This window comes from Pseudonaja textilis, chromosome 2 (genome assembly GCF_049901715.1).
Source record: "Pseudonaja textilis isolate UNSWEBS1 chromosome 2, rPseTex1.2, whole genome shotgun sequence".
NCBI lineage: Eukaryota > Metazoa > Chordata > Lepidosauria > Squamata > Elapidae > Pseudonaja > Pseudonaja textilis.
This window is the reverse complement of record NC_141991.1, coordinates 154849037-154862668: the sequence shown is the minus strand read 5'-3', so window position 1 is coordinate 154862668 and position 13632 is coordinate 154849037. Positions and strand designations below refer to the sequence as shown.

Below are 13632 nucleotides of genomic sequence, written 5' to 3'. Positions count from 1 at the left end.
AGCAGCAAACTCTAAACATTTGAAAGATCTATTTATTTTCTACATCAGCAGTCGCCAACCGGTGGGCCGTGGCCCACTAGTGGGCAGCAAGAAAATTTTGGTGGTCTGCAGAGAAATGCCACCCCAAAGCAACCCCCCAAAGCAATTAATCCAGGCTGTGGGGAACACAAGGCTTGCGCTGCTTGTATTAGGAACACGAGGTAGTGAGGGGAGGGGGGAAAGAGCGGAGGGGGGAACTTGCCTGGCCCCTGGGTTGCTTCTTGCAAGGAAAGCAGCAAAAGCCTTTCTTTCTCTCCCCCAAACTCTGCCAGAAGTGAGTCTTTGGGACCCTGCAAGGCATCCTGCTCCAAGAGGCTACGCTGGCAAAGACTGATTTCTGGCGGAATTTGTGGGAAGAGAAAGAAAGACTTCTGCTGCTTTCCTTGCACACAGCCTGAGAACGGAGCTCAAAAGCAGGCTAGGAATGGGGCTGCCTTGGAGGGAGTGAGGGTATGTGAAGGAGAGAGAGAAACAGAAAGAAAATCACCAACCCTCGAAGTTAGATTGGATCTTTCTCCCCCCCCCCCCAACTCCCTCTGAGAATGGAGCTCAAAGCAGGCTAGGATTGGGGCTGCTTTGGAGGGGGTGAGGGTATGTGAAGGAGAGAGAGAAAGAGAAAGAAAATCACCAGTCCTCCTTGGATCTCTTTCCCCCTCCCTCTGAGAACGGAGCTCAATGCAGGCTAGGAATGGGGCTGCCTTGGAGGGGGTGGGGTTGTGTGAGGGAGAGAGAGAAAGAGAAAGAATATCACCACCACCACTCCCTCTGAGAACAGAGCTCAAAGCAGTTTAGGAATGGGGCTGCTTTGGAGGGTGTGTGTGTGTGTGTGTGAGGGAGAGAGCAAAAGAGAAAGAAAATCACTAGCTCTCGAGGTTAGATCGCATCTCTCTCTCTCTCTCTCCTTTTCCCTTCCACCAATGTCAGCAAGCCATGGCAGTCAAAATTCACATTAGTGGTCCCCGGGATTTAAAATAATGATTTTGGTGGTCTCTGAGGTCCAAAAGGTTGGCGACCCCTGCTCTAGATGACAGGAGGACAATTAGAAAACAAATGAAAAAGTCTCTATCCTAATATACATAAGCATAAATTTCTTTGAAATGGAAAATAATCATTGCTTTTCTGAAAAACATGTTTGGAAAAGAATTTCTTTCCATTCAGGTAGCTACCAAAAAGCAGCTGGGCACACTGTTGGATTGCAGAAAAATAAGATGGTAAGCAAACCTGATAGCTTCTTCATTTCTCACAGCAACTAAAGCAACGTTACTGAAAGAAAGCAGATGATAGAGCCATTTCCACTGTGCTATAAACTTCATTAAGCTCTGTCCTGATACTGCATGGTCCCAACCTTCATTCATCTTTAGATGTCCCTGTTTGAAAATGCCTCCCAGCACCATGGCACAAAAACAGAAGCACACATTAATTCCGCCTGTCCTAAACATGGTAGGAAAAAGAAGTGGTTCTATATTCTCACCTGGTGATGTTTGCCCTGGATTTTGGCTCGAGCAATCTCAGAGCTGTTGCGCCGGGGTCCACGTCGACGACGAGCATAGTTTGCTTCTTGGAGCTCTTTTATTTTTTTCCTTTGCAGACGTAGTTGGTGGCTGCAGCTCACATTATACCTATTATGACCAGAAATAAAACATAATTTCTGTTCCTTAGAAATAAAATAAAGCTTCTTTTCCAATCTTAGTATCTAGGCATTCATGCTCTAAATTACATTTTTAGGAGTCATAAATTTGAAGAATACCCAATTATCATTACCTCTTTGCACATGTTACAGAACAGAACCTCTTGGAACCACGGAACTGACTGGCAGGGCCATATTTGCCACAGAACTCACATTTCAGCAAGTTTCCTTTCTTGTCTTGATCTGAGGAAATGACAGATAAAGAGATACCTTAGCAATCTAATTTATTAGCAAAAATAGAATGTAAACCTAAATACTATTTGAGAAAAAAATGTATTATTCCACAGAAAAACTATACTAAATATTTATTTAAAGCATGAATCTTTCCCTTAAGAAAGTCTCGAAGCCACATAATTTTTATACTGGGTAAACATTAAACTTGACAATGCTAACAATCTGGGTAACTTTTCAAGGAAAACCATATAATTCATAAGAATGTGAATTGGCACTCAGCCTCTTCTTGCTTTTAAAAAAATGGACAAAATATTTGAAAATTATTTAATAGGAAGAAAATATATCATCATAACCATGATGCGAGATTTCTTTCTATCTACTCTTAGTTCTCAGCAGATACTCACCAACGGTTAAACTTTCTACTCCAGGAGAGTTGCTGGGTTGGTTGTTAGACTGCCTAGAAGGAGTGGCCCCTTGAAGAGGCTTTTCAAAGTCTTTAAGGAACTGAGAATAGCCCACCTGCATTCAAGAGAAAAGGAAGAAAAAACTTGCATTAGCTTTATTGACAGCCTTTACTTTTTACATGCAATTAATTTTTTTCCTCTGGTTTTGGTAGTATCATTTAAGTCCACAGGGAGATAATTCTGGCAGGTACAGAAGGGCAAGGAAGAACACATTGCTTACTCATGTTACATCATACCAATTTTTTTAAAAAGTATTTTTACTTTAATTGAATACAAAAACAAAGAGAAAATAATATACAATTTTAGAAACAAACAGGGTATAAAGGATTATTAAAGGATTCACATATATAAACATTCTCTTATAAACATTTCAATGAATGATAGCTGGATTTCATTATAATCATTCATTATAATCTATATCAATAAAAGTTCATAATATTAATTTTGCAGACCACTGAGCAACTAAGGGCCATATTTCTTTGCAATGCTGAATAATATATCTTTTAGCTATAAATAGGAAACAGAAAATCTACTTTCTGTATTCAGATGTCTACCTTTATGCAATAGGGACATAATTCAAAAGACTCTGAACATATCAAAGTACATATGCTCATGAACCACCTCAATGGAACAATTACAGGACAGGGAAGAAATATGAATTTATAAGAACCATTAATCTCCTTGTAATCCCAATATCACAACAATTTATATATTATAATTTTATTATGTTTATGTAGCCTTTTCTATATAAATGCAAGAGTCCAACAATTCTGAAATAATATTTTGTTGGCATTGAAAAAGTCATAATTCAAGATCTAATGAAATTTTTGGTACTGATATTAAAACTACCATGCCCTAGACAAGAGTCTAAATCTTTTTTCCATTTAGCTTGTTAAGTTTTATATCAAATTAATTCACCACAACAGAATTTTATAGAGGGCAATTATAATGGTCTTGGGGTCAGAAGATTTAATGTTTGTAGTTGATTATGTTTATTAGGCTAAAAATATCACAGATCTAAACTAGAACATCAATAGATGTTGTCATTGTAAATACTGCCACTGTGCTGCACTAGCAAACTAATACTTGTCCTGTAATACAAAAAAAATAAAAATAAAGATTCATCATTTTCATCTATTCCCCCATAATTGAGATTTATCAATTTAGAATGACAAAAAGGATCAAAATGCTATGGTAACAACCTTCTTACCGGGAAAGGCTCTGCCCCTTCTTGAATAACAAAGCCCTCTATGATATGTGTAAGAATCTGAGGTTTGACAATGGCTTGTGGGGGTTTGGAATCTCCAGTCTGACGTGACAACACAGCCAGTGTAGGAACAGAAGCAATTGTTGGATTTGCAGAGTTGGGATCTGGGGATGCATTTAGAGTACCACTGGTGACAGAGTCAGTCTTCTCTAAAACAGAAACATCATTAACAAAGTAAAATTTAAAACTGCTGTATATTTAACAAAAAGGATTTGTTTTATAAAAATTAAATCCACATATTCTTTGTTAAATATAATTCTATGTGGGAATTGCATATATTGTTGAACTGGTATATATTTAGGTATCCTATTATCTGATTGATTGAAATAAAAACATTGAAACATTGAAAATGTTAAAACATAGCTAAAAAACAACAGGTGATATTAATAATAATGGAGCCACCTCACTAGTTTGCTGGTCTTCCAAGGTTCTCAGGCATAACCAAGTCTTAAGACCTTTGAAAACGCAGACATGATGGAGTCAGCATCATTATATTTGTTAAACAGTATTTAATCCCCTTACAGAATTTGAAGATTCAATAGTAGTTAGGATGGATGATATAGCAGGACAATTACTGCTTATAATAATTTCTTCCAAAGGGGTCTCACATATTGATCTCAACTTCTCATGTCTATTTCTACTCATAGGAAAATCACATGCTGATTGAGGACCAGAGAGAACAGTATATTTATGAGTCATGGAGGTGAGAAAATTATATGTGGAAACAAAGCTTGGTCCTAAACATTTCCCAAGATTCAGAGGCCTTACTATATTTCTTGATATAGCATCATTAAGATTCTGTTCATGTACAAATCAGTGGTGGTATTCCATCAGTTCGGCCAGGTTCGGGCGAACCGGTAGTAAAAAATGTTACCGTTTGGCCCAACTGGTATTTCTTTCTCTCCCCTGCCCGATGATCAGCTGTTTTGATGATCAGCTGTGCTGGGATCTCCCTTGCTGTCTTACTGCTTTGCCCAGTAGGCTTCCCTGAGACCCAGGAGGCAAAAAAAAAAAAAAACCCGGAGCGGGGGCGGGGGGGGGGTTTCCAGTCACAAGGCCATGCACACCTAGCCACGTCCACAGAACCGGTAGTAAAAATATTTGCATCCCACCACAGTACAAATGCCTCAATCCCCAACTAGAAAAAACTTGTGATTTACCTCTAAAGTAATCTGATGTTTTATATGAATTTACACATATGGGTTTGTGCCTATGTAATATCCATTCCAACAGACAGACACCCACTGTCCTCAATAGTGCACTTATCATTTCACTCAGTTGTCAGTCCTTTCAGGTAGGCAAAGACAAGGAAACAGACACAAGAAATACTAAAACTCTATTTAGCCTATAAAAAAACTTGAAAATCTAACAGTTTCCCCCCTTCCTTCCCTCTTATACCAATAAGACTCAAAACAGGGCAATCCTGAGTTTCTTTCTCAACCTATCTGGTATTCCTGGGTAATGTTCATGGTTTACTGATGGTTGCTGTATATTTTCTATTTCTCTGTACTTTTCTATACATTCTGAAGGGCATAAACACCATCTTAAAATTAAAGTGAACTCAATGTGTCAATTGGGTAGGATGTGTGAATTTAGATTTGGCCTTAAATGCAAGCTACTCAATGCAAGAAGCCTTGTAAATAAAATGCCTGAATTTTTCCTCTTACTAAATAAGGCTAAATTTGACATTATATTTGTCTGTGAAACATGGCTCAACGCATCTCTCCCTGACTCCATTACCACAGTAATAGACTATCATGTTTACCATAAGATCAGATCATGAAATCCGTAGAGGAGGTGGTGTTGCTATCTTCTATAAAAAGTCCTTACATCTAAAAAACATCCAAGTTACCCAGAAGCTTGCTATTCCTGAGACTATGAACTGTCCTTAAATATCACATTTCAGTTCTTACTATGTTACAGAGCCCCTGATTATGACATTGAACATGCAAACAAGCTAAATACGCTACTAATATGGGCAGCATCCTTCCCATACCTATTATCTTTCTTGGTGACTTCAATCTACCTCATATTAACTGGACCCTTAACGAATGTACAACTGAACCCACACATGCAACCTTCTACAATGCAGTAACAAATCTGGGACTAGAACAACTAGTAAACAACAATACTAGACTTAACAACTGCCTTGATCTCATCTTCTGCAACAGTTTGAATTCAATTTATGGAATACAAATTAAAAAACCCTTTTCCAACAGTGACCACAACATGATTGACTTTTGTCTCAACATACGTCCACACAAAAATCATCACAATGACAAAATCCCCAATTATAATTTTTAAAAAGGCAACTATGATCTTATAAACAATGATCTCTCATTCCTTGATTGGCAATTTCTATTTTCTGAATGCAATACTGTAGAAGACCATTACAACATATTTTTACTTGAAGTCAAAAGAGCCATCAAACTATATGTACCATTAACAACTCCCAAAACCAGAAAAAAAAAATTACCCAAAACAATAAGGAAGCGTCAATCCAAAAAGAAATCACTTTGGCGGAAAAACAAATCTGGTCACGTTGCCAACTTCAAAAGCCGATACAAAAATTTATGCCACCAGATAAAAACTGAATGCACCGATTATCACATTAAACAAAAAGAAAACCTTCTACGCACCAATTCCACCTGCGCTTTCTACAATTTTGTAAACAACAAACTAAAAGACTCAAGGTCCATCCCACCCCCGAAAGGACCTAATAGTAAAGACTGCGATGACGACTCTATTAAAGCCAACCTCTTTAACATGTTCTTTGGCTCAGTATTTGTAAACAGCAATGGATCATGCCCAGTATTTCCTAGTCAAACCACAGACAACTACAATGATCTAATACATATCGATTTTACGGAAGACATTGTTGCAAAAGCATTGTGCAATCTAAAACCATCTCTATCTACTGGACCGGATGGAATATGTGCCTACTTCTTAAAAAAGCTATCCACTGCCATAGCCACACCTCTAAGCATAATCTTTCAAAAATCTTTCAGGACCAGCTCCTTGCTTAACCTATGGTCACAAGCCACGGTCATCCCCATCTTCAAAAAGGGAGACCCCAGCTTAGTTGAAAATTACAGACCAATCTCTTTATGCTGCGTCACCTGTAAAGTCATGGAATCAATTATTAACCAATCCATCATCCTCCACTTAGAAACAAACAACTTACTCTCTAATAAACAAATTGGTTTTAGGAAAAAACTATCATGTAATCTGCAACTCTTACACTGCAAAAACATATGGACTACACAACTTGATCAGGGCAAAGCAATAGACGCAATCTACATAGAGTTCTATAAAGCCTTTGATTCAGTGGTACATGACAAACTACTACTAAAACTAAAATCTCTGGACACCTGCATAACTGGATAGAAGCATTCCTGTCAAACAGACAACAAATGGTCAAAATTGGGAGCGCCCTATCAAATTCTGTATCTGTCAACAGTGGTGTCCCCCAAGGCAGTGTTCTAGGACCAACTCTCTTCATACTCTACATAAATGACCTCTGTGATCATATTAAGAGCAACTGCGTTCTCTTCGCTGATGATGTAAAGCTATTCAATACCACAGACAATACTGCTACCCTTCAAAAAGATCTTGACTATGTATCAGAATGGTCAAACAAATAGCAACTTCAAATCTCAACAAATAAATGCTCTGTCCTACATATTGGCAAAAAAAATCAGAAAATAAAATACAGGCTGAATAGTCAAAACCTTGTTGATGATCCAAACTCTGTCACGGATCTTGGAATACTCATCTCTAATGGTCTAAGTGCTAGAGCCCACTGTCACTACATAGCCAAAAAGGCATTCTGAGATCGCGAGCCTAGAGCCTAGAGCTCAGAAAACAATGCGAGCCGCCACCACCACCTCCTCCTCCCCTTCCTCCCAAGCGGACTGAAAGCAGCTGGGGCTGAGGAAACGAAGCCACCTTGGCTCATGTTGTTTTCTGAGATCGCGAGCCTAGAGCCTAGAGCTCAGAAAACAACACGAGCCGCCGCCACCACCTCCTCCTCCTCCCGAGTGGACTGAAAGCAGCTGGGGCTGAGGAAACGAAGCCACCTTGGCTCATGTTGTTTTCTGAGATCGCGAGCCTAGAGCCTAGAGCTCAGAAAACAACACGAGCCGCCGCCACCACCTCCTCCTCCTCCTCCTCCTCCTCCCGAGTGGACTGAAAGCAGCTGGGGCTGAGGAAACGAAGCCACCTCGGCTCGCATTGTTTTCTGAGCCTAGAGCCATGGCGCTTTCATTGCATGGCGGAGCTTGTTTCAGGAAACACCGGGCGTCATTGCTGCCCCCTGAGGGGAGGGCGATTCTGGGCTGAGCGATTGGGGGACTTCGTGGCTTTGGGTGGGTGGGTAGGAGTGAGGATGGATGGAGTCCGCGAAGCGGGGCTTGCCTGCCCTTGCTGGCTGCCTCTGCTTCCTTAGGGGCGGGGAAGGGGGCTCATCTGGACCAAGGGTGAGTCTCCCCCTCAGTTTCCCCTGAATGATCTTCCGTCGCTTTTGCCTTCTCCCTATGTCTTCACTCTGTTAAAATGCCCCCCCCACACACACACATTTATTTTCAGGCGGATAGATTTCGTGTCTGAGCATTCTCACATGACGGTGGGTCTTTTCTCACCCCTACAAACAGTTAAATAAAGAAAAAACAATATATCCTCATGCAAGAACTTTTCTGCTTCCGATTACCCCCATGCTTACAAGTTGCAAAGGAAACACGGAAGCAGGGAAGCAGCTGCCCAGCTCTGGAGCTCCACACCATTTTTTTTTCAGAGGGAATCTCACTCGAGTATAAGCCAAGGGGGTTTTTTTCAGCACAAAAAATGTGCTGAAAAACTCGGCTTATACTCGAGTCAATAAGTTTTCCCAGTTTTTTGTGTCAAAATTAGGTGCCTCGGCTTATATTCGGGTCGACTTATACTCGAGTATATACGGTAATGGTTTGATTTCATTGTTGCTATTGTTTACTGATGACATAGCATTAATCACCAAAACTGAACAAAAAGCTACTGAGATAATTTCACTATTGGAAAAGAAATTTAAGATAAAACAGGAGAAATCAAACAATATCTTGGTTTAAAGATAGATACAATTAGGGGAGGATACAAGATCTCACAGGCAGATAAAATTAACCAATTACTAAAAAGTTTTAAAATAGAACTTTGTAAACCGGCTAAAACACCAATGAGCCAGGAGTTTAGCCATCGTGATGTTCAAAGTCCTATTTTTGATAAGAACATTTATCAGTCCTTGATTGGTCATTTGTCTTATCTCAGTAATTGGTCAAGACCAGATATTGCATACAGTGTTAATCGATTAGCTAGATTTAACGCTGAGCCAACTGGAAGGCACTGGCAAGCTGCTAAAGGTGTGTTAAGATATCTAAAGCAAACAATGCATTATGCATTGTATTTGGAGCCTAAAGATGAACTGAATTTAACTGCATATGTTGATGCAAGTTTTGCTACAGACATAAATACACGAAAATCTACATCGGGCACTGTAGTATTATTGGGAAAGGCATTGATTGGATGGAGATCTATGAGACAGAAACATCTAAGTTTGTCAACAATGGAGGCTGAATTCTCATGTTTGTCTTTATTATGTAGAGATTTTGTTTTGTATAAGCAACTATTGATTGATATGGGAATTGATGTAACAGATTCTATTGTTGTTTACGAAGATAACCAATCAGCAATACAGATGGCTTCAAATATTGCTGTTAAAACAAGAACGAAACACACAGGTTTAAGATATTTAAATGTGAGACAATGTGTGAAAAGTAAAATGATTAAGCTAGAATATTGTATGTCAGAAAACAATATAGCAGTTCATTTTACAAAGGCCCAAGGCTCTATAAAGCTTGCTGTGAAAATTATGGCCTTAGAATGTAAGGTTGTATATATTGTCTTACTCAAAAGGGGAGAATGTAAGGAATATAAGTCACCTAACAGGTATTTGGGTTAGAAATATATAAACCAGGATAGACATTTTAATACTGTCTCTTTAAGAGCATGGTAAAAACTGCACTTGGGTGTGGTTTCTCAAACGGCCATAAGATGGAGCCAGAAACCTGGGTTGTTTAGTCTTAGCCTTAGTCTCAGAAGAGAGTGTGAGTGTATCTCTGTTTCCTTCTGTTGGAAAGTATTGCCGTTCCTCCATTTTTCCTAATTGACTGACATTTTCTGGATTTAATGTAAGTCTGTTACTGAACTGTTTTTGACACTGGACTTTGTTATTGAATTATCCCTGGATTGAAAAAACTGACTGATTTACCTGTGAATGACTTTGGATTGGTTTTTTTTTTGGACTTTGCTTAATATTTCTGGAAGTAAAAACCTACATTTACTGTACAGTGTATCTGTGTTGCTGTGTGTGTGTTATTCAAACACTACTCTCAAATACGTCTCCCTGTACGTGCTCATTCTCCTAACGGGGAATTACCTCAAAAGTATGAGTACATAAAATGGGGCAAAATTCATTTTACAATTATCTCGCTTAGCAGCAGAAATTTTGGATTCAATTGTGGTTGTAAGTTGAGGACTACCTGTACCACCCAGTTTGCAAGATACTGAGTAAAAATGAGACTGTCTTTCCAAAGTCCAGAGCAGGAGACAAACAGATGCTGGTTTTTCCACCAGGAGATAGTATTAAAAAGTTAGAAAATCACCAGATACACTGTATGTGCTTGAGCCTTTCCAAGATAATTTGGGAATCTGAGAAAAATGCAAAGAGAATTAAGTCCTTTTTCAATTAAAAAGTGGAGATAAAAGAAATACTGTACTTTGTTCATATGGTAGGTTCAAAAAGTCCAACCAAAACCATAATTCATGAGATGCCTTAGTCATATAATAGTCATCCAAAAAGGTATCTTCCAAGATCGAAAATAAAGAGGGCAGGCAGTTATAGTTTCAAAGTTTTTATACCAATATGGGTAAAACCTATGGAAAACTCAAAGACAGAGAAACGGACAAAAAGCTGAGTTTTACAAAAAATTTCAAAACTCTCAACTGGATGCAACAATTCAAAACTGAAGATATCACAGCAAAATGCACCTTTAAAATGAAAGCCCTTTGAATTGAGTCACTAAAGAAAATCTAAAATGTGAGAAACTTGGGCAAAACTAAGGAATAAGTTTGTGAGCAAGTAGAAGAAATGATATTTATTTCATTGTGCAGTCTGAAAAATTTGAGGGCTGTCACACCAATAGACTACATATCGAGTCAGACTGAACTAGAAAGTGGATAGTGTTCCTAGCAAAAATAGAGGAAAAGGGTGAAGTATGCTTAGGAAAGCTACAACAAAAACTCCATTAGAATGCAGTCAAGACTTTCCTGAAGAGCCTTGGCTCTTTTCTGAACAACCAAAAGAAATGTCACAAACACATAAAGACAATTTCAGGACCACAGATCTGTGACTGATATTCCTCTCTTAATGACTGAATAATTTATTTATACAGTCATCATTCACATTCAATATCTAGGAATTCAAGAATATTGTCTGTTTCATGAACATTGTATACCTGGCTGTGCTCCTTTCTCGTAACTGAAACTGAATCAAAGGTGACATTATTCCACCCCATTTGTTTAAACAAGCTATTACAAAATTGTTCATAATCACCCAGACAATATGGCCTCTAAGCAAGCTCTTTGGATGCCTACAAACTCTTAAATAGATATCACAGCTTTCCTCCCTATCTACTGGGCATGAGAGTCTACCTTATGCCCTGATGATCAACACAGTAGATTGTTTGGGGCTGGTAAAAGAAGTTCCCTTCTGAAGGTTTTCATGTCTATCTAACAAAGCAGGGAGATAAAGACACTTCCCATGTAAAAAGGAAGCAGAGGAGGGAACAGGAAACAACTTGAAAAATCATGTTTGAAATACCCAGAACAAAGCATCTGATGGGAGTTAAGGACACCACGTACCCTAGGAGATGTAAGATGAACTAGGCTCAGGTAGGAAAATGAGAGGATATACTTGAGAACAGATAATCATCATACTCAAAATCAGGGGTCCCCAACCCCCAGCCCATAGATAAGCAATGGTCTGTGTCATGCCAGCAATGGGGTTGCGCAAATAAGTGAAACCCCATCCATGGGATGCAGGAGCACGCCCCTCCTGTCCACGGAAAAACCTTTCTCTATGGAACCAGTCCCTGGTACTTAAAAGGTTGGGGGCCACTGCTCAAAATGATCTTAAAGGACAGCAGCTTTCTTGGTCGTATCTTGATGATTGCCAATAAACTCATTCACCTGTGTTAATAAAAGATGTTGTTTTGGGGAATTTGTTTTTAAATCTAAGAAATTCTCCAACTTTGAAATATTGTGAATGATTAAATTAAGTAAGAATTGCTACAACTATCCTCGGAAATAAAATGAAGCAATAAACCAACAAGTTACTGCAATTATCAGATGGTATTGGCAGATGCCTGAACCCATGAGTTCAACCATGTCTCAAGCCAAAATGACTTTTCAGAAGGTTCTGATATGGCAGAAGTTCCAGAATGTAACTTTTTTGGAGGGGAGAAGGGGGAATGAAATAAAACATTTTTCTTCATTTTTTGCATACCTCAAATATTTCGTCTTGCCTGATAGAAATGATTAGCACTGGCCATTAATATGCCTTGATGATATTAAGCTAAAATTCAGATAAGAGAAGCCTACAATGGATAAGGGTGAATTATCTAGTTATAATCCAAATGAGCAGATGGGGAGAGAAATAATGATGTGACAGAGAAAAATGATCCTGAACATACTTCTACTGTAATATCTTTTGTGTCAGATCCAAAGAGAACATCACACAAAAAATTAAAACTACAGAAAATCTGATTCACTTGGTATGCATCATGCATAACCTCAGATCACGGCTGCTGGTGACGGATAGCAATTTGTTGCTGGATCACCACTTGCTTCTGGAGGTGAATTTGCCGTGTATGTATGTATGTATGTATGTATGTATGTATGTATGTATATATATATATATATATATATATGTGTGTGTGTGTGTGTGTGTGTGTGTGTGTGTGTGTGTTGTGACTGGAAGGATCGATCCTGCTGGGAGTTTTGACTCTGATGACTCTGAAGATGGAAGGTTGGAGCCTGCTATGAATGTGGAGTCTGAATTATCAGAGGACAGACGTGAGCCAGGAGGATGAGAGATTGTCGCAGAGACAATCCTCCCCAGAACCTTCAACTTCGTTCATGCCAGCAAATGATCAACAAAATGAGACAGAAGTTTCCAGCGAGGAAACTGACAGATCGTGGATTGACGCCAGAACTAGGAGAACCAGGAAACGTCAATCTGAAGGGAGGCGTCAAGCCAGACATTGATTGGAGAGACTGACACGCCTATCCAGGTGATTTAAAGAGGCGTGCTGACTCTCAAACTTCGCTTGGAAGCAAAGTGTTTGATGAGTCGAAAGAATACCTATGGAGTGGCCTTGTGATTTATGGACAATTCTGATTAACCTGACAGGTTCCGGGAAGTCTGCCAAGGACTGGAAAACAGTGCTATTAACCCTTTTGAATCCAGTTGTGTTCTTACTTGAATATTTTGAATTCTGAAACCTTGTCTTCTCATCTATGAATATAGGTGAGACATAACATACATACATACATACATACATACATATGCGCTCAGGGAGCATATATTCACAAATTTTCCCTCATGAGACAAAAATCAGTGAGTTGACTCTCAGTCACAAACTGGTTTCTATGCAATCAATAACGGAAAGGCTAACAGAAATAGCAGCTGCAGAATAGGAAGAACATCTCCATCATAACTGAAGTGGCAGGATTGGCAAACTCAGTACCAGATTCAGATTTGAGCTTCTATTCTTTGCCTTTTCTCATAGTGATCTAGGTCCAATGGTTTCTTGCATACCCAGAAGTCAAGCATTCTGAATGCAACATCTCCTTGAGCTTGAAGTCTGAAAAGTAGGAGTGATGTCTTTATGTATATTATACTATTTAGACTGGGA

The 13632-nt window shown here is 39.0% G+C and overlaps 1 protein-coding gene across 2 annotated transcripts in view; it reads right to left on the bottom strand.

The window, feature by feature from the left end:
• Positions 1-13632, bottom strand: part of PHC1 (polyhomeotic homolog 1) — a 153793-nt gene that overhangs the window by 36531 nt on the left and 103630 nt on the right. For both annotated transcript variants that reach the window (XM_026713264.2, XM_087926042.1), the window contains 4 exons: positions 3575-3780; positions 2305-2419; positions 1801-1909; positions 1511-1658 (listed from right to left, as the gene is read on the bottom strand). In XM_026713264.2, coding sequence (XP_026569049.1) covers positions 1511-1658; positions 1801-1909; positions 2305-2419; positions 3575-3780 — 578 coding nt within the window. The remainder of the gene's footprint in view (positions 1-1510; positions 1659-1800; positions 1910-2304; positions 2420-3574; positions 3781-13632) is intronic.